The following is a 21,547-nucleotide window of genomic DNA, read 5'->3' on the forward strand; positions in this document are numbered from 1 at the left end:
TGAGCTTGTTCAATTTCAAAAAAGACAAAAAAGTATGCTATTTTGAATAAAGATCACGGGGGCACATGAATTTAAATAATAATGATGTGCACATTTATTTATAATAAACACTGGAATATTCTATGAACATAAGAATTGTCCATTTTGATTTCATGGTGACTTTAAGGACTGGTGTAAGAAGGACACAGGATAAGGACTAACTAAATGCATCTTGATTTAAGGATTTTTAGATATTTGGACTAGAAACAAGACAACATATTAACTAAAAAAGCATTTTTGCAGTGTGAGAAGCATCCATACAGTTGTTCAGGAATATTTAAGGCTGTGTCTGAAGTCAGTAGTTCTTGTGTTTCTCTTTCCTTCAGTGATTCTGCTCATTATCATCAGGTGTTCATCATTAATGCTAAATCATCACTTCATTCTCTCATTAACTTCAACACTGCTTCAATGGTACTTTAAATCAGTAGTGAGCACACACATGAACATTAGGCAGTGTTCATTTCATCCTGGTATGAATCTTGCACACGTTGTCAATTATGCCATATAATCATTATGTAAACTCCCATCCCCGTATTCACTTTGCCAGATTAAAAGTGGTATAACTGAGAAAACAGCATGAATACAGCAGTCAAACCCTCCACACGCATCTAAAGATCCCACTAAAGACATCATATTTACATGTGGCATACAGAGACCAAACTCAAAACATGTTAAAGCTCCATTTCCCAATGTAGTGTGTGTATGTCATTTTGGGAGAAAAACACAGCCTAATGAATAATCCAGACACCTATCAAGCTTTTTTATAGGTTTATGGCAGGAAAGGCATGCAGCTGGCACTAAAGCTTCCTGGGATGGAGGGCAAAGCTATAGAAAGAAACAGCCATTTAACCCCACCCGTCTATTATAATCACAGGGATTATGGGAAATGAGAGGGACAGAGGCGTTCATTTGTATTACGAGCTGAGCTCTGCACGCAGGCAGCAATAGTTTTTCTTTTCTTTTTTTATTAAAGTGTAGAAGCAGACTAAAGACTGCTGACTGTCACATTTCAGACCTTTAACCTGTTCTCTCATTTGACTTTTAATCCATTTGAGGCCACAATTCAAAAACAAGACCAGTTTTCGGCACCCGAAAAAATTTTTACTAACTAAAATGTCTAATTGCACTGAAAGCTACACGACAAGTGTGCTACATTTAAGCCAACTTCATATGCCATATTTATTTTTATAAATATTAGTTGTCATTAAGTTTTGTATAGAAAATACCTGACTCCTAGTCGTTCCTCGCACATGCAGTTGTTGATCTTTATAAGGATCTTCATCCCTGACAAATTAGAGGATGCTTCTTTTGTTAGTTGTCAATGGATTGTAGGTAAATATTCTACTTAAAGGGTTAGTTCACCCAAAAATTAAAATTACCCCAAGATTTACTCACCCTATGTGTATGACTTTCTTCTTTCAGACAAACACAATCAGAGTTATATTAAAAATATCCTGGCTAATCCAAGCTTTATAATGGCAGGCCAAAATTTGAAGCCCAAAAAAGTGCATCCATCCATTATAAACATCCTCCACATGGCTCCGGGGGTTAATAAAGGCCTTCTGAAGTGAATCGATGGGTTTGTGTAAGAAAAATATCCATATTTAACACATTATAAAGCCTTCCGTATTCAACTTAGAAAGTGTAAAGTCTCTCGCAGTTAAAAAAAAAGTCCAACGTCAACGTTGTGTCCAATCACGTTATGATTCAGTATGTGAACTGTCCAAATGATTTATACTGAATCGCGAACCGATTTAATCGTTTTGCCAACAAGTAATTTTATAGCAAAAAAGTGTAGTAACCATGTGTTTTTGGTGAATTGATTACTATTTATAACCACAGTTTTACTACAAAAAAAAACATGGTTAAACGGTTAGTGTAGCAAAACCATGGTTAATTTAAAAAAAAATATACGTCATTTTTTATTTGCAGTAAAAATGGTTCATTTTCACAAGGGATAGCTAGTATTTGATTGTGGGTGGCATAACATATGAGAAATGTTTGGTTCATGTCATCTCATTGCATCTTGGCTAATCTGAGCACAGTTTGAGATATCAAAAATAATTCTCCAGAGACAAGATTTTGGAGAAACATCTGAGAACCAAGAGACCAGTCTATTCACTCTAAAAAAAATTGGCACTAAAAGTGGTTCTTGGCTCGTAATAATAGAGGAACCACTTTTGGTGCTATATAGCACCATATCTTAACATGTTCTGTATATGGTAGTGGTGCTATATAGCCAAAGAACCGCTGAAGAGCCACTGAAGCACCAAGATTTGGTGCTACACAGCACTTAAAGAGGTTCCTCTATGATTATGAGCCAAAGAACCACTTTTAGTGCCATATAGCACCTTTTTTGATCTTTATTTAATGTCATTGCTATCTAAGAGGAGCATTTCAGGTAAAAAAAGTTACAAAACTGAGAAATATAAACAAAAAATGTGACTGTCTAACACTGATAAACTGAAATCACTTGAAATCTTTGGCAGTAATTTCAGTTAAATTCCAATAGACAGACATCATCTGACTATAACCTGGAGCAAATCTACACAGATAAAAGCTGAACAGTGTGGTATAGAAACCCCAAGAACAGCTATCATTCATCAATTAACTATTTCAATGTAAATAATGACTACTTTAACCCTTAAATACATGAATGTTTCAACCAATCATTATTACATATTCGGGTTTTTAGCGAGCCGGATCTATCTCTGCCTGTCGTGATCATATAAAACTCTCCTGATATTATAGTAACAGTTACAGAAGAATAAAATAAAGTATACAACATTTTGTATTTAACATTGTTAACATTTAGAGCTTTGAGCAGATGTTTTATACCATAATCACTGTCCTCGTCAGAGCTCATTTCCCAGTACATTCAGCATCTGCCTCATATTCACCATCTCAAACATATTCTCAAAACTATATTTTTCAGCATCTTCAAAATCAATATTTTCACTATTGTTTGTGGAATAAAGGTGAATTGCACTTATTCAGTCATCAAAGATTCAATTATTGTTGAGCCGAAAAATATACTTGCACTCTTACACACCTCGGGTCGTTAGTGACCCGATATCATTTTTTACAAAAAATGAATGGGAAAACAGGCATTCTTTTATTATTTCTTTATAAGAATTGATTGAGGAATACTAAGAAGGTTGATGTCTAAATGAATGAGGGTAGTGAATGACTTCCCGGGTCACTAAAGACATGTATGCGTTTAAGGGATTAACAGCATAAATCAATGTTTGAGTTTTAGTGCTTTGAAATAAATCTACTGACGATGTAGGATTTATATTTCAGTGTCTGTTTTTATTGGGCCGTTTGCATTTAGTGGGATTGTGATGGTCAGTAGTCTGATGTGGACAGAGGGGTCTGTGTTTGCTTTGGCAGATCCACTGATACAAACCCTGAATGAGTGAAAACCTCAGTGATGATGATGGACCACCTCCTCCTTACTGATGTGACCAAACAGAGAACCTGATTGAAATCAATGTGAAGATTTAAAAACATAACCGCCAAGAAAACGTTACGTTGAAGTAAGTGACCAATGAAACTATGCCAACTGTAGTACAACCCCAAATCAGAAAAAGTTGGGACACTATAGAAAACGCAAATAAAAAAAAAAGAAGTGGTTTCTAAATTTACTTTGACTTGTATTTCCTTGCAGACAATATGAACACAAAATATTTCATGTTTTGTCTGGTCAACTTCATGTCATTTGTAAATATGCATCCTTTCCTGTCATTCAGACCTGCAACACATTTCAAAAAAAGTTGGGACAGTAAAGCATTTACCACTTTGTAATGTTGCCATTCCTTTTCACAACACTTAAAAGACGTTTAGGGACTGAAGACACCAAGTGATGAAGTGTTTCAGGTGTAATTTTGTCCCATTCTTCCTGCAAACAAGTCTTAAGGTGGGCAACAGTACGGGGTCTTCGTTGTTCACACATTCTCTATTGGAGTCAGGTCGGGACTGCAGGCAGGCCAGTCAAGTACCCGTACCCTCTTCCTCCACAGCCAGGACTTTGTAATGTGTGCAGAATGTGGTTTTGCATTGTCTTGTTGAAATATGCATGGACGTCCCTGGAAAAGATGTCTTCTTGAAGGCAGCATATTATGCTCCAAAATCTCTATGTACTTTTCAGCATTAATGGTGCCTTCACAGAAGTGCAAGTTACCTTTGCCAAGGGCACTGACTCAACCCCATACCATGACAGACCCTGGCTTCTGGACTTGTTGCTGGTAACAGTCTGGATGATCCTTTTCTTCTTTGGTCCGGAGCACACGGCGTCCATTCCTCCCAAAAAATACCTGAAATACTGATTCATCTGACCACAGTACACGTTTCCACTGTGTGATGGTCCATCCCAGATGCCTCCGAGCCCAGAGAAGTCGACGGCGCTTCTGGACACTGTTAACATAGGGCTTCCTTTTGGCACAGTACAGTTTTAACTGGCATTTGTGGACGTAACTACGTATTGTGGTACTTGACAAAGGTTTGCCAAAGTAGTCCTGAGCCCATGTGGTGATATCGCTAATAGATGAATGACGATTCTTGATGCAGTGCCGCCTGAGGGATCGGAGATCACGGTTGTTCAGCTTAGGCTTGCGCCCTTGTCCTTTACGCACTGAAATTCCTCCAGATTCCTTGAATCTTTTCATTATGTTATGCACTGTTGAATGTGAAATATCCAAATCTCTTCCTATCTTTCTTTGAGGAACATTGTTTTTAAACATTTCAATAATTTTCTCACGTATTTGTTGGCAAACTGGCGATCCTCGGCCCATCTTTGCTCCTAAAGGATTAGACCTTTCTTGGATGCTGCTTTTGTACCAAATCATAATTACAATCACCTGTTGACATCACCTGTTTCAAATCACATCATTATTGAACCATTTTACCTCATTACTAGCCCTAAATTGCTCGTCCCAACTTTTTTTGAAATGTGTTGCAGGTCTGAATGACAGGAAAGGATGCATATTTACAAATGACATGAAGTTGACCAGACAAAACATGAAATATTTTGTGTTCATATTGTCTGCAATGAAATACAAGTCAAAGTAAATTTAGAAATCACTTCTTTTTTTTGCGTTTTCCATACTGTCCCAACTTTTTCTGATTTGGGGTTGTAAAACTGAATTTGTAGGAATGTGATTGAAAAATGTCCATAAATGATTAATAGTGTATGTTGAGTAATATCATAGTTTAAGTCAAAAGAACTTACACCAAATGATCTTTGAGATTCTGGCCCTTAATCCAAGTCTTCGTCCATCCGATTCCTTCATCCAGCAGGTGGATCTGCATGCACCTCTCTTCCACGTCACATGATTTGAGGTATCGCTCATGTCCATAGCACAGACGTGTGGGACGAGTTACATGCTGACATTTAATACTTTATAGGGTTCTGGGTTTGTTTTATTCTACATGTGAGCATAGTAATGTTTATCTTGGCAAACACCTCAAATATACAGGAAGACTTTAAAGGAGTGGCAGGTTCAACTGTTTCTTGTTCTAATTGCAAAGACACACCATGAATGTCCACATATGCAAAAATTATAAACAGCACATTTCACAAAATATAACAGTTCAGGTTTCTGTATCAAGACTAAAACAATACGTGTACTGGCCTGCCCTCTAGTGGCTTTTTATGGAATTCAGGGTCACAAGAAACCCAAATCAAGAACAATGAAGTGAAAGAATTAGCTTTAATAAAATGAAAAAATATGACTTCAGATGCTGTAGTATCTGACAGATGCTGTCTGAAAAGACATGGTTATGTTCATGTGAAACAATATAAAAACTGCAGTTTCAATCCACTTCTTGTTAAATATGCAATTTCAAGTGGAGCAGTCAGCCTCAGTCCAGGGCGATTCCCTCCGGAAGCTCCACCACCACCGGAGCACATTCATCAAGATCCGCCTCGAAGTCCCACCGAAACTTTTTGGTCAGATGGACTTTAAATTTTTCAGCTCTTTTCCGTAATATGCTGTCGACTCCGGGACTGCTGGCAAACTGGAAAAAGTCCTGTAATGCACCAAGAGGAGGAAAAGGGGTTCAAATAATTTGTTAGTCACATTAAAAAGCACAGTTTGGCAAACACCTCATGTACATGTTGTTTGAAAGAGAGCAAAAATCTTTTTTTTTGTCAGCTGAACCCATTTGACATCAAATATTTACTTAAAGTACCATTAAGAAAATGTCAATAATTTTACTGAATAATTATTAACAATTAAACAACTTTACAGTTATCTGATGTCGCTAATAGTCACTGACTTAAAAATTAAATAAATGAAATATTTGTTTTTGTTGATTTTGCATTTTTTTATTTTTAAATGTTTATATTTTAACTAATTATTCGCTTTTCATCAACTCACAAACCCCTGGGAAACACATTATATGAATAAAATGTATATGAAACCCCTAGAAAACAGACTGATCTATATTACAGTTTGTCGCTTTGGTACATTTCTCAGATCAGAATTGAAATTCTCAAAGCTAACTGTTCAATCTTCACATCATTGTGTCACCTGTGCACATCAAAAAAGCAGTTTCTCATTTCTTTGAACAAGTTGCAAATGCTTGTGTACATCCATGCAAATGATTATGTACAATTCTCTGCTGTTTCCTACATTATCAGTTGCTTATGTCATGTTGATCAGAATGTATTATATTGGATAGTCTGTTGAATAGTCTCACCCCCACAACATTTAGGCATTAGTTCATAGCAGAAGTCTTTACATGCAAAATGGTTGAAGAAGTTGTCGTAAAATGTCAAGCATATTTCTCTACATTTCCGTTAGACGTTCACATTTCTACTTTTGTTTTTCTGTTTTTTTTTTCTTTGTGCTATGCGGTGCTGTCTTTTCCTTTCTGTATCGCAATGACATGGTCTGTCAACAAATTACAGTACAAACAGTAAAAGCGTAAATGTGAATCTTGTCCAGTCTCTTGCAATCAAACTCCCACATACACTGAGGTGTAACCTACAATTTTCAATAATTGTCATCATAATTTTAGCCATATTTACATCAGAACATCCCTCCAGAGTACAGTTATATTAACAATATGACTAAGCAATTTGACTGTCTTATTCATACACAATTCTGATGGCACTGACATGTTCATTGACACAGATATTTACTTTTGAGAGATGAACTTTGGGATTTTGAGCAAGAGACTGGCTTTTGCAGGTAATCCATGGTGTTTTGCTATTTGTACGAATTGTTTTGAGAAATGCACTTAATATTTTGCAAATGTCGAGGATGATTCGAAAAATGTACCAAAGCGACTGAGAAAAACTGTAAAAATAATATGCAGTACGCAAGTTTTTTTGTCTGTTTGTTGCCATCTCTGTTTGAAACCTGCAGTTGAGGTTATTTGCTGAATGATCATCTTTACGTGGGTTGCGCGGATGAATCTGATGTTTTGAGGAGTTTGTGTGGCTGTCCTCCATTCACCACACCGGTGTGGATATGTGTGTGGATAATGTCTTGGAGTATGACCAAAATAAGATTTTTCACTGGAAATGTCATCTGAACAAATGTCTGCCACTTTTGTTCTGACCAACTGAGAAAAAAAACATAACAATAAATCACGCTACCAACGGTGATTAAATCTAACGATCCCTTAGCTCACATCACATCAAAACGTGCAAATTATTATTATTGTTATACTTCGTTCTCAAATTGTTAATGTTAAACACATCAGCATTGCGTGACTACTAGGGATGCTACAATACAGTTAGTCCACGGTTCAATACATACAGTGAGGAAAATAAGTATTTGAACACTCTGCTATTTTGCAAGTTCTCCCACTTAGAAATCATGGAGGGTCTGAAATTGTCATCATAGGTGCATGTCCACTGTGAGAGACATAATTTATTTAAAAAAATCCAGAAATCACAATGTATGATTTTTTAACTATTTTTTTGTATGATAGAGCTGCAAATAAGTATTTGAACACCTGAGAAAATCAATGTTAATATTTGGTACAGTAGCCTTTGTTTGCAATTCCAGAGGTCAAACGTTTCCTGTAGTTTTTCAGCAGGTTTGCACTGCAGGAGGGATTCTGGCCCACTCCTCCACACAGATCTTCTCTAGATCAGTCAGGTTTCTGGCCTGAGTTGGAGCTCCTCCAAAGATTCTCTATTGGGTTTAGGTCTGGAGACTGGCTAGGCCACGCCAGAACCTTGATCTGCTTCTTACAGAGCCACTCCTTGGTTATCCTGGCTGTGTGCTTCGGGTCATTGACCCAGCCTCGACCCATCTTCAATGCTCTAACTGAGGGAAGGAGGTTGTTCCCCAAAATCTCGCAGTACATGGCCCGATCATCCTCTCCTGAATACAGTGCAGTCGCCCTGTCCCATGTGCAGAAAAACACCCCCACAGCATGATGCTGCCACCCCCATGCTTCACAGTAGCGATGGTGTTCTTGGGATGCTACTCATCATTCTTCTTCCTCCATACATGTTTAGTGGAATTATGACCAAAAAGTTATATTTTGGTCTCATCTGACCACATGACTTTCTCCCATGACTCCTCTGGATCATCCAAATGGTCACTGGCAAACTTAAGACGGGCCTGGACATGTGCTGGTTTAAGCAGGGGAACCTTCCGTGCCATGCATGATTTCAAACCATGACGTCTTAGTGTATTACCAAGAGTAACCTTGGAAACGGTGGTCCCAGCTCTTTTCAGGTCATTGACCAGCTCCTCCCGTGTAGTTCTGGGCTGATTTCTCACCTTTCTTAGGATCATTGAGACCCCACGCAGATGCAGATCTTGCATGGAGCCCCAGTCCGAGGGAGATTGACAGTCATGTTTAGCTTCTTCCATTTTCTAATGATTGCTCCAACAGTGGACCTTTTTTCACCAAGCTGCCCTTTCCAGCCTTGTGGAGGTGTACAATTTTGTCTCTAGTGTCTTTGGACAGCTCTTTGGTCTTGGCCATGTTAGTAGTTGGATTCTTACTGATTGTATGGGGTGGACAGGTGTCTTTATGCAGCTAACAACCTCAAACAGGGGCATCTAATTTAGGATAATAAATGCAGTGGAGGTGGACATTTTAAAGGCAGACTAACAGGTCTTTGAGGGTCAGAATTCTAGCTGATAGACAGGTGTTCAAATACTTATTTGAAGCTGTATTATACAAATAAATAGTTAAAAAATCATACATTGTGATTTCTGGATTTTTTTTAATAGATTATGTCTCTCACAGTGGACATGCACCTACGATGACAATTTCAGAGCCCTCCATGATTTCTAAGTGGGAGAACTTGCAGTGTTCAAATACTTATTTTCCTCACTGTACCTCGGTTTTTAACCACGGTTTTCGGTTTGGTTCGGTTTTGATGGCTTGTCACATCAGTTTTTTGCTATTCTATTCTTAGGCGACAGGAACAGCAAGAGGTTAAGGAGAAAAAATACTATTTATTTTATTGCAATACTCTTTATTTTACTTACAAGAATTGAAAAACCTTACTTAGACTTAAAGATTTACACATTCCTAGTGTATTGTATAATATAAAATAAATATATATAAAGATTTAGATTAGATTAGATTAGATTACATTAGATTCAACTTTATTGTCATTACACAAGTACAGGTACAAGGCAACGAAATGCAGTTTAGGTCTAACCAGAAGTGCAATATCAGCATTTACACTGGCAGCTCAGAGCTGTACAGCAGCATTTAAGAATGCAATTGAATGAATAAATGTAAAATTAAAACACTACATAGACTTCACTATAAAATATACATTGATTCTTGAAGTTACTGTATTAGTTTTTCAGTCAAGAGCAGTGAGTGATTTTCTCTTTGTCTTTTGTTGTTGTATGAATATTAAAGGGATATTTCACTCAAAAATGAAAATTCTGTCATCAAGAAATGAATACAGGTTTGGAGCAATATTAGAGTGAGTAAATAATGACATAATTTTAGAGGTGAACTGTCCCTTTAAGGACAGCGTGTTCACTATAGGCTGTGCTGCTGTCAATTTAAGACCTGCATGTATCTAATATACAGACACACACCAATTTTACTTTCACTTTAGACTAGGGATGGGCAACAGTGGTCGAGTAATCGTGTACTCGAACGTGACAGCGATCATCGATCATGAGAAGGATGATCGCCCTGAAAAAAAAAAAGGTCTCTTTTTTATTGGTTATTGCGTCGTTTTGCGCGGTACCTGAGGTCTGATTGGTTAGCGTTATACAGCCTCCAGACCGCGGCGAAATAAAGTGAAACTGAGGCGTGAACTGAAGTGATGTCTGGAATCACTGATCATTGAATGGTTAGTGCAAGATGCGCCGATCTGTCATAGCCTACATAGCATTATAATAAGAACACGATGGAAATAGAAAGCTGTAAATGATCTGTGCTTAGTTCCCCGTGTATCAGCTGATCCACAGAGAAACTAGCGAGAAGTGCGTGAAGTTCATGTGCGCATTCACGTCCTTTTCTGCAGATGCACGTTGTAAGATTACTTTTATGTTGTCTATATCTGATTAATCTAATATAAGAAGCGTTTGTTTGAGCTTAATAAGCTAGCAAAGCACTGCCGTACCGTTCTCTTCAGTTTCAGCTCAAACGCATATTTCATGCTCGACATTATGGTTTAGAGACAGTCATATTCTTTTTAGATATGATCTATTTCTTTCTCAGAATCATTGATATTAGTAATGCAGCAGTGCTATACTGTTCTCGTATTTTTTAACAGTAGACCTAGTTTATTTAAATTTCGTTATGAGTTCGAAAATGCGCAGTGATGTCTGTAAACACTTCGATCATGAATAATAAAATTAAGTGCATGATGTGCAGAGTCAATCTGTCAAAGCATTATAATGAGAACACGTTTTTAATAAAATGTTGTTTCTGTGTGCTTTCGTTGTCCGTGTATCAGCGTTGTTAAGGGAAGAGCGCATTCAAAATGTTCTGTTTCAAACCATAGCCTGTAAAATCTAGCACGCTGAAGTTCACGTGCGCATTCACGTCCGTTTGTGTTGATTTATGTCGAAATAGGTTCATAATAATCTTCATATTAATATTGATATATGGTGCGTTTGGTTGAGTTCATTAACCAGCTAGCAAGCTCTGCAGGGTGGTGTTATTTCAGTTTCAGCTCAAAGGCAATGCTCGATATTACTGACTTGGTTATTACTGACAGTTATTTTATAAAGATGTTTCTTTTTCAAAGACATTTATGCATCATAATCTAGCAGTTATTTTTTGTTTTATATGTTCATGTTTTCATATACCTCTTTTCATGTCACGTTTGTATTTGTCAACAACCATTTTCATAACAGTATTTTCATTATCTCAATGACGGACATGCCCCGCCCCCTGCACATGCCCCGCCCCCTGCACATGCCCCGCCCCCGAGTACTTGAGTACTCGTTTTTGAGACCTATTGATGATCAAAATGAGAAATTGACAAAAATGCCCATCCCTACTTTAGACATAACCGACTGTGTTTATGTTAAGTTGTATTTGACAGTATTAGCGCAGTAAGACTACTTAGTCCAGTAATTACGTGTTTGACAGGCGTTTAGTGCGCCTGCTCAGAAAAGTGCATGTTAAAACCGTGCATAAGCACACAAATGAAATGTTTAACCGGCAAGGCTTTAAAACGCATGCAAATAATGAACTTTGGTGATTGTGAATAACTCTAGTGTTCCGTGAGTATAACTCTAACACTAACGTGTGATGTGAATGTATGTCGCGTTGTTCAGTATTGGGATGGAGGCAAATGATAGAATTTGTAGAAAAATGATTAATTAAATGCAAAACCGGAAAAACTGCAATTCACAAGCGCGTATTGAACCGTGAATGCCGTACCGAACGGTTCAATATTATATTGAGAATTGTGGCATCCCTTGTGACTACGTGTATTTTGTGTGTATTAGCATTACCTGTAGATTTCAGTAGGGATGCACCGGTTGACCGGCCAAAATCCGGAACCGGTTTTCTTTGTATTTTTCTGCCGATTGATCCGGAAGTGCGCCTGCGTGCACATACGCCTATATTCCAATCATTTGCGAACATGTCACTTGTGTGTTACAAACGGAAACTGGAGAACTGAGGGAAGAGACGAGATACACTGAATGGAATGAAGAGCCGCTTTCCTGCGCGAGCTGAAGTTGCGCGAGCTGAAGTTGCGCGAGCTGAAGTTGCGCGAGCTTTCCTCTCCGAACCTGCACGAGTGTAGATAGTGAGTGTTTGTTCAGCTCAGCTTCTCACGTGTTGGATCGGATGAGAACGAAACAGACTAACTTGTGAAAAAGCCGAAATACTTCTTTTTGTAGCCTAAAGAAGAACATGCATGCATTTTAGAAATGAAATACTATCAGTTCTGTAGCCTATAGGATGATCATTTTTATTTTACCTTAAAATTACATCGACTTAATTTGATTAAAAAAAGCACCTGCTGTGGCATCTTAGTTTTTTTCGTTGCACTAAACATTATTGGATTTAACATTTTGGAACAATTATATACTTTGGTTTTATTTCATTTCACTGGTAAAGACTTTTTTTCTTTACACTGAATTTAAAAACAAATGCTGATTTAAGTAACATCTTTGTTTGGGTTGCAGAATATGCAGTTGTTGCCTTTAATTTCACCTTTCAGCCTTTTCATTTCCAATTCAATTTCCCGTTAATTTCAGATTGCGGACTTGTTTGCATTAGCCAAAAGCCAATTTAACCTTTTAAATACCAAATAAACATCTTGTTCATGTAAACTTTTGTCCTTTTATTGAGTAAAAAAGAAAATCGGAAATCGGTATCGGCCAGTTTTCTTGAAAAAAATCGGAATCGGCCATGTAAAATCATGATCGGTGCATCACTAGATTTACATTTCTGTACAGTCTAATTTTGACTACGGGTGAATCTCTAGTTGTTACTGATGATGTCGTTTGGTCCTTTCTGGATTACAATCCGCCATCAAAATGACAAGTTTAATTATTCCAGCTGCTGTGAGAAAAGACTATAAATGATCCGCCACCTGCATCATCCTCACATGCGATCGCATACTAGCCGGACTCCTGCTTTATGTGCACAGACGTGACGTAATGACGAAAAGACGAACGGCGGAAGCTCATATTTCCCGCAGAAATCCACCAGTACCTCTCAAATTAAAGTACTTTATTACAAGAGTCGGGCTACGGTAAGGAGATCATTTTGAACACTGGCTGGTTATGTACTTTTAACCCAAAAAAGTTACAGACTGCAGCTTGAAAATCAACATGAAATGCCATTTCTAACCTTTTTGTGCAATTTTGGTGATATGAACATTTGTTTCAGAGGAGGAACAAATGATTACAATTTTTTTTCTACAAAATATTGCGCACTGCACAATAAGAATGTGTGTTAATAAGTAAAAACAGGGTTCCCACTCTTTTTCAGCAACCATTTTCCAGTACTTTTCCAGGACATTTTCAATTTTACTATGGCGGGAATAAAAGACAAGGCCAAGGTTTTTCCTACATTGAAAATTTTTTGGCGGCCGCCAAAACAAATTTTTGTCCCGCCAAAGCTTTATTTGATGAGTTATTGTGATTTATGAATGATGTAGAATAGATGCTGTGCTTGTAACCGAGTGACAGAGAGAACGATCAGAGCTCCTCCCCCGCTCGCACGCTCTCTGTCTTCAAAATAAGCATTCTTAGCTTTCTAATATTTCACATATTATGTTAATCAAAATCAAAAGGTCGGAAGACCGAATCCATGTTGCACGTGGCGCTATCAGACGATGTTTTCCTTTAATTACCGCTGGGTGTGAATTGCGCTCAAAAAACATTGACTGATTCTCTGACCAGCTGACATAAACCATACTTTCAATAAACGGGAAACAAATCCTATCCGGTTATGAAGTGTTTTCTGTGTGTTGACAAATCTTTCGCGATGTTCTAACAGACGGGATTCACACACAACGTGTCTGCTAATGTCTGATTCACCACCTAATGACTCATTTGAACCGAATCATTTCAACGACTGGTTAGAACAACTGATCCGTCCAACACTGAACTAACGAATCAGTTGAATCGTTTACTCAGAACATCTGAAGAGAACAAGTGTGCTGACCCAATTTAGCAAGAGTGGGTGTAAGAGTTAGTTGTAATTATTCACAGCCTTTTAGCTTATTTATGTTCATAATGTGTAGTAAAATAAATAGCCTATAAATCACTTAGTTTAGACTGGAGTGAGGTGAACCCAGAACAAAGTTGTTGTTAGCTGATCATTTTATGAAATTGTATATGGCAGAAAATTAGGCTATTTGTTCATTTTTTTATTACTATTTTTTAATATTGATATGATTATATACCAAAACAATTATCAGTAAATAGTGTAAAAATGAGGAACAAAAACAAACATCAAGGTATCCCACATGAAAAAATACTATAGTATATTATAGTATTTACTACACTTTGTTAATTTACTGTAGTATATTTACTATAGTACGGTTCAAAAACACTATAGTATTTACTAGAGTAATTACTACAGTATTTTTTCATGTGGGATCAAAATAAGATAAGCAAAAGTTACAAACTTTCTTTGAACTTATTTAAAATGTATTGTCAGTATTGCGCTTGCAGATCACGTGGGTAGGGTACTTTTTTACTGTGCGTGCGTGCGTGCGTGCGTGTGTGTATGGGTGACCATGTCTGTCAGCCACCACTGAAGACCATTTTTGACCCAGGAAAAACCCTGAAGGCTCATGCCAAATATTGCTTTAAAAGCCGTATAGTTTATTGCCATTACTTAACAATCCAGCATTTTTCAATATGAGCTCTTTATCATACATTATGACTATGAAGCTTGTTTACACCACAGAATAGAAAGAAAAGGTAATTGTGACTTTTTATCTCGCTATTCTGACTTTCTCGCAATTGCGAGTTTACATATTTGTGATATAAACGCGAAAATTGTCGCAATTCTTTTTCCCTCAGAATTGGACTTTATAACTTGCAATTGCAGTTTAGATCTCGCAATTCTGAGAAAAGAAGTCAGAATTGCAAGATATAAACTTGCAACTGCGCAAAAAAGTCAATTGTGAAGAAAAGGTCAGAATTGCGAGTTTATATCACGCAATTCTTACTATATCTTGCAATTCTGACTTTATAACACACAAATGTGACTTTATATAAAAATTATGTGATTAGTTAGCAGCTTACGAGTTAACATTTACTGCATACATTTGAGCAGTTAATAGTGTTAGCTATTAAACATTATTATTCAAAATACTACTCACACGCATCAAACTCAGCAATCCTGAACATGTGCTTTCTGCAACTAGCGCTAATTGTTTGGGCCAGCGATAAACTCTTTATACTCGGCTAAAGAAATAACTTTTTTTTTAATTATTTTCCCAGACAACAACAAGATTTTCCAGGACATTTTACATTTTCTCTAATTTTCCATGTGTTTTCCAGGACTGGAAAATTTGTCATCAATTTTCTAGGTTTTCAAGGTTTTCCAGGACTGGTGGGAACCCTGAAAAAGGGCTTCTTAGTTGACTTTAAGATGACCTGAATAACTTTGGTCATGCCCCACTTCTGTTTTAGCTGAAACTAGGATTCGAGCAGGAGAACCGTGTGAAGTGTGAACTGCACCTGAAGTGTGGAGGTGAGGAAGTTGTTCTGGGACACGATGTCCACAAAGAAGTCCGGAGGGATTTCTCCCAGCTGATGGTAGAGTACGGCGATGAGACCCAGATACAGGTCCTTCCTGTCCTTCATGGCCTCCTCAGAGCGGCACAGCAGAGCCAGCAGGCTTTTCCAGTGCTCGAAAGCCTCGTAAACGTTCCCCACCAGGAAACACACGAACGCAAACTGCAGCTCTCCTACAGACAGCACCACACATCATGATGTTTTATGATTCAAACGATGATACGGTACTTACATGATACTGATTTTTATATTTGTGTTGTTATTTTTAAGTTATTTTTTGCTCTCTGACAGCAATTTAATTAACACTTTAAAGGGTTAGTTCACCCGAAAAATGAAAATTCTGTCATTAATTCCTCACCCTCATGTCATCTGCGTCATATTCTCGCGCATGCGTCGTGGAGCCACACACGGAAGACAAGAACAAGTTGGATAAAGGTGTTATTTAGATTTTTTTTTGCGCACAAAAACTATTGTCGTCGCTTCGTAAAATGATTGTAGAGTCACTGTGGTGAGATGGACTTTGTAACGACGTTTTAAGTGCCTTTTATGGGTCTTGTGAGTGTGAATGTACTGAATGCCAATGGAGGCCTATCTGAAGCCTTTCTCAGCATCAGCTTTCAACTAAAATATCTTCATTTGTGTCTGAAGATGAACGGAGGTCTGACGGGTGTCGAACGACATGAGGGTGAGGAATTAATGACAGAATTTTCATTTTTGGCTGAACTAACCCTTTAAGGTCGAGAAAGGCAGTCAAGACATCGTTAAAGGGATAGTTCACCCAAAAACGAAAATTTGATGTTTTTCTGGTTACCCCAAGGGCATCCAAGATGTAGGTGTCTTCGTTTCTTCAGTAGAACTCAAATGAAGATTTTTAACTCCAACCGTTGCTGTGTGTCACTCATATAATGCTTGTCAATGGGGTCTAATTCTATTAGAGTAAAAAAAACATGGACAGACAACTTCAAATTAAACCCTGCAGCTCGTGACGACACATCAATGTCTTAAGACACGAAACGATCGGTTTCTGAGAGAAACACAACGGTAATTATGCAATTAATTTCACCTCATATCAGACGAACGCTTCAGCTCTCCAGACCGCCATCATTTCCTGTGAGTGAGGTCAAAATTACAGCCGGGTCATAGATATATATACGTAGATTCCTCATTCGAGCGATCCACGCCATGATCCACGCAGGCACTAATGAGGAATCTATGTATATATATCTATGACCCGGCCGGAATTTTGACCTCACTCATAGGAAGTGATGGCAGTCTGCAGAGCTGAAGTGTTCGTCTGATATGAGGTGATACATTTGCATAAATACCGTTGGCTTTCTCTCAGAAACCGATCGTTTCGTGTCTTAAGACATCAATGTGTGGCCACGAGCCACAGGGTTTAATCTGAAGTTGTCTGTCCATGTTTTTTTTACTCTAATAGAATTAGATCCCATTGACAAGCATTATACGACTGACCGACGGCAACGGTTGAAGTTAAAAATCTTAATTTGTGATCTACTGAAGAAACAAAGACACCTACATCTTGGATGCCTTAGGAGCAGAAAAACATCAAATTTTCGTTTTTTTTCAAATGATGATACAGTACTTACATGATACAGATTTTTTTATTTGTGTTGTGGTGTTTTTAGTGTTTTACACAAATTAAAGGGTTAGTTCACCCAAAAATGAAAATTCTGTCATTAATTACTCACCCTTATGTCGTTCGAGACCCGTAAGACCTCCGTTCATATTCGGAACATAAATGAAGATATTTTAGTGTAAAGCTGATGGCTGAGAAAGGCTTCAGTTAGGCCTCCATTGGCATTCAGTACACTTATACTCCCAAGACCGATAAAAGGCACTTAAAATGTCGTTACAAAGTCCATCTCACCACAGTGACTCTACAATAATCTTACAATGAGACAATAGTTTTTGTGCGCAAAAAAAAATCAAAATAACACCTTTATCCAGCTTGTTATTGCCTTCCGCGTGTGCCTCCACGACGCATGCGCGAGAATATGACGTAGCGCCGGGGTTCGGGATTCCATGAAACGCCACTCTAACCCCATTTTGAGCACTACGCCGAGACCTAAAGCACGATCAATGTAGAATTCAACAGCTTAGATACGCGCGTCTTCCTCTGATTGTAAACAAATCACTTCTGGGTCATCTGTCCGAACGCCGGATCTGCGTCATATTCTCGCGCATGCGTCGTGGAGGCACATGCGGAAGGCAATAACAAGTTGGAAAAAGGTGTTATTTTGATTTTTTTTGCGCACAAAAACTATTGTCGTCGCATCGTAAGATTATTGTAGAGTCACTGTGGTGAGATGGACTTTGTAACGATGTTTTGAGTGCCTTTTATCCGTCTTGGGAGTATAAGTGTACTGAATGCCAATGGAGGCCTATCTGAAGCCTTTCTCAGCCATCAGCTTTCAACAAAAATATCTTCATTTGTGTTCCGAATATGAACGGAGGTCTGACGGGTGTCGAACGACATAAGGGTGAGTAATTAATGACAGAATTTTCATTTTTGGGTGAACTAACCCTTTAAGTTATTTTTGATACAATCCGACAGCTCTCTGACCCCTCCATAGACAGCAATATAATTAACACTTTCAAGGTCCAGAAAGGCAGTAAAGACATCGTTAAAATAGTCCATGTGACTCCAGTGGATCAACCTTAATGTTATGAAGCCATGATAATACTTTTATAGGCCTTTATTAATCCCTGGAGTCGTGTGGAGTAGGACATTTTTTAATATAACTCAGATTGTGTTTGTCTGAAAGAAGAATGTCATACTCTCCCTCAACTCATCCTCGGTGTGTAAATCATGGGGTAATTAAAATTTTTGGGTGAACTATCCCTTTAAAGGGTTAGTTCACCCAAAAATGAAAATTCTGTCATTAATTCCTCACCCTCATGTCGTTGGACACCCGTCAGACCTCCGTTCATCTTCAGACACAAATGAAGATATTTTAGTGTAAATCTGATGGCTCTGAAAGGCCTCCATTGGCTCAATGCACGGTTCACTCTCAAGACCCTTAAAAGGCACTAAAGACGTCGTTACAAAGTCCATCTCACTACAGTGGTTCTACAATAACTTTATGAATCGGCGAGAATAGTTTTTGTGCGCAAAAAACCCCTAAATAACGACTTATATAGTGATGACGATTTCAAAACACGGCCTCATAAAGCTTTGAAGCGTTATGAATCAGTGAGTCGACTCAGCAGTTTGAATCGCCAAATTTCAGCAGTTTGACACGCGATCCAAATCATGAATCGACTCACTGATTCATAACGCTTCAAAGCTTCATGAGGCCGTGTTTTGAAATCGTCATCACTATAGAAGTCGTTATTTAGGGTTTTTTTGCGCACAAAAACTATTCTCATCGCTTCATAAAGTTATTGTAGAGCCACTGTAGTGAGATGGACTTTGTAACGACGTCTTTAGTGCCTTTTAAGGGTCTTGAGAGTGAACCGTGCATTGAGCCAATGGAGGCCTTTCAGAGCATCAGATTTACACTAAAATATCTTCATTTGTGTCTGAAGATGAACGGAGGTCTGACGGGTGTCCAACGACATGAGGGTGAGGAATTAATGACAGAATTTTCCTTTTTGGGTGAACTAACCCTTTAACATGATGTTTGGTTAGTAAACTGATACTAACCGAGTACATTGAGAGGTTGCTCTTTATAATGGTTCTCAAGCACGCAGTTGAGAGTGTAACTCCAATCCATGCTATACTGGGTGATCTGTGCTGGGGTCGCCCCAGGAGGATACGCCTGTTTGGGAATGTTGGAAAATCGCAACTCCGTGCCTTCCCTTAGTTTCATCCGGGGCAGTCGGTTCAGGCCCTCCTTCATACTCTGACACTCCTGATCATTGCGGGGCAGATTATGCTCCGTCCGGTCTTTCGTATGGGTCAGCTGCAGTTCTGGGATCACATCGCTGAAGGCGCAAACCCGCCCATTGAGGGGCTGGAGGGCGATGGCAACCTCCTGACTCAGTCTGTCGGTCAGGGAAACCCACTTCCTCAGAGTCTCATAGGGATACGGCCCCAGATAGCCGTCCAGTTCTCGAAGATTGGCCCTTACGCGCTCCACCTCCTCTGGGTTCTGGGAGAGCTCCAGGTCATCCTCACTCTTGTTCCAGTGAGCCACAAGCACCTCACGAGGCTTCAGGGACAGGAACAGACCGGTTTTGGGGCTAATTTCACCACAAGCCCCACTGGTGTCGACGGAGCAGTAGTGGAGGAAGTGAAGCCCTGGAGGAATCATCTTCACCCCTCGGAACCGAGGGCCCAAAGTCCAGGTTTTGTAGTCAAGTCCCAACTCTGTTCCCTCGGGAACACCAAGCAAGACAAGCGTGGCTCCTTCTTCAAACAAGCCCCGAGCCACCTCAGGGTCCATATCTGTCCCTGCCATATCTGTTTAAAATAGACAATATTACTGTACATGTGACTGGAATCACATTACAATGAATGATAATAACAATTTCAGATATTATCATTTGTCTAAAGAGAATCACAAAAGATGTGCATTAAATAGTAAATACAATGTAAAGGGCATTACTTTAATGAAATATTTAGGTAAGGCACTGTATGAGAAAGCTAGACAATGTTTCCATAATAATGCAACTAAAAAGCAACCAACAGCAAAACGAGTGTAAAAAATTAATATGTCAATATAGTGCAAAACCGTAAATTCATAATACCCAAACAACCGCGTTCAGTCACAAATCCAGAGTTTCTGCGTAAAGGCCATGTGTGAATTAACAAGACACAAACTTCCGCTTAAAGTCAAAATAAAAGCCCTACTTCACGGTTCAACAACATTCATATGCCGTTTAAAAAATCATTCTCCCCAATCAGCAGATTTTGATGTTACAAAATATTATGTTGGTAAAATTTGTTTTACATTAAACCCCAAGAATAATAATAGAGCTATTCGTAACAGAGAAACTGTTGGAAAATGGAAAATTAACTTGCTGGAGAGAAGTGTGGTTATTACCACAGAAATATCGTCGTAGAAATACGTTTCTTATAAGCTTATTCACAGATTTTATCCAGCATTATTTACAAAAAAAAAAGGAATAAATGTAAATTGTATTTTTTTTGTAACAAATATGAGGAAACAGCGTTACAGTTATTTTGGCACTGTACACTATGGGCTAGGGTTCAAAAATGTAAATTTTTATTATTTAAATATTCAGTGTTTAAGACCTCTTTCACTCTTGTGGGAAAATGCTTTGGTTTTACTGACTATTCTGACAGTAATTCTGACAGCAACAGTATTTTACTTGGTAAATTTAATTATAGGCTACTGTTAACCAAATTTCACATTAATACGAGCAAATTTGTTGACCGTATCAGAGGCTCTTTGGACAAGAAAGCTGTAAGAACTTTATAATACATTTATTTTATTATTATTTACTATGTATATGTTTATGCATGTATATTCTCTATCTTTGTTTGGAACTTTTATATGTACTACTTCCAGGTGGCAACTGTTTTATTTGTTGTAATTTGTCTTTCTATCTATCTTTATATATATATATATATATATATATATATATATATATATATATATATATATATATATATATATATATATATATATATATATATATATATATATATATATATATATATATATATATATATATATATATATATATACTGTTTCTTGTTGATACAACACTGTATGTTACTGTTCTTTGAATTTAAAAAAATAAAAAATAAATAAATGTGTCACCCTTTAATGTTTGGAGTTTAGATATTTAAAAAAAAATATTGTTGTTATTATTTTTAATAACCCTGTGATGTGGGGAGGGGCTCT

At 37.9% G+C, this 21,547-nt stretch overlaps 1 protein-coding gene across 1 annotated transcript; it reads right to left on the bottom strand.

The window, feature by feature from the left end:
• Nucleotides 1–5,733: 5,733 nt before the first annotated feature.
• aar2 (AAR2 splicing factor) lies at nt 5,734–20,498 on the bottom strand. Its single transcript, XM_079803110.1, has 4 exons — nt 20,424–20,498; nt 19,378–20,136; nt 15,654–15,883; nt 5,734–6,069 (listed from the first exon to the last, which is right to left on the bottom strand). Exons 2-4 carry the CDS (start codon nt 20,132–20,134, stop codon nt 5,902–5,904), a joined length of 1,155 nt encoding a protein of 384 aa, XP_079659236.1. The 5' UTR covers nt 20,135–20,136; nt 20,424–20,498; the 3' UTR covers nt 5,734–5,901.
• Nucleotides 20,499–21,547: the final 1,049 nt, after the last annotated feature.

The sequence above is a fragment of the Gobio gobio genome (assembly GCF_949357685.1).
Source record: "Gobio gobio genome assembly, chromosome: 21".
Lineage (NCBI taxonomy): Eukaryota > Metazoa > Chordata > Actinopteri > Cypriniformes > Gobionidae > Gobio > Gobio gobio.

Bases quoted from the DNA above. Each gene is read 5' to 3' on its own strand.
- aar2 (XM_079803110.1), bottom strand. From the start codon at position 20,134: ATGGCAGGGACAGATATGGACCCTGAGGTGGCTCGGGGCTTGTTTGAA. The intron at 15,884-19,377 runs GTTAGTATCAGT...TGCTGTCTGTAG, and splicing joins GCAACCTCTCAATGTACTCG to GAGAGCTGCAGTTTGCGTTC. The intron at 6,070-15,653 runs GTGCAGTTCACA...GGTGCATTACAG, and splicing joins TCCTCACCTCCACACTTCAG to GACTTTTTCCAGTTTGCCAG.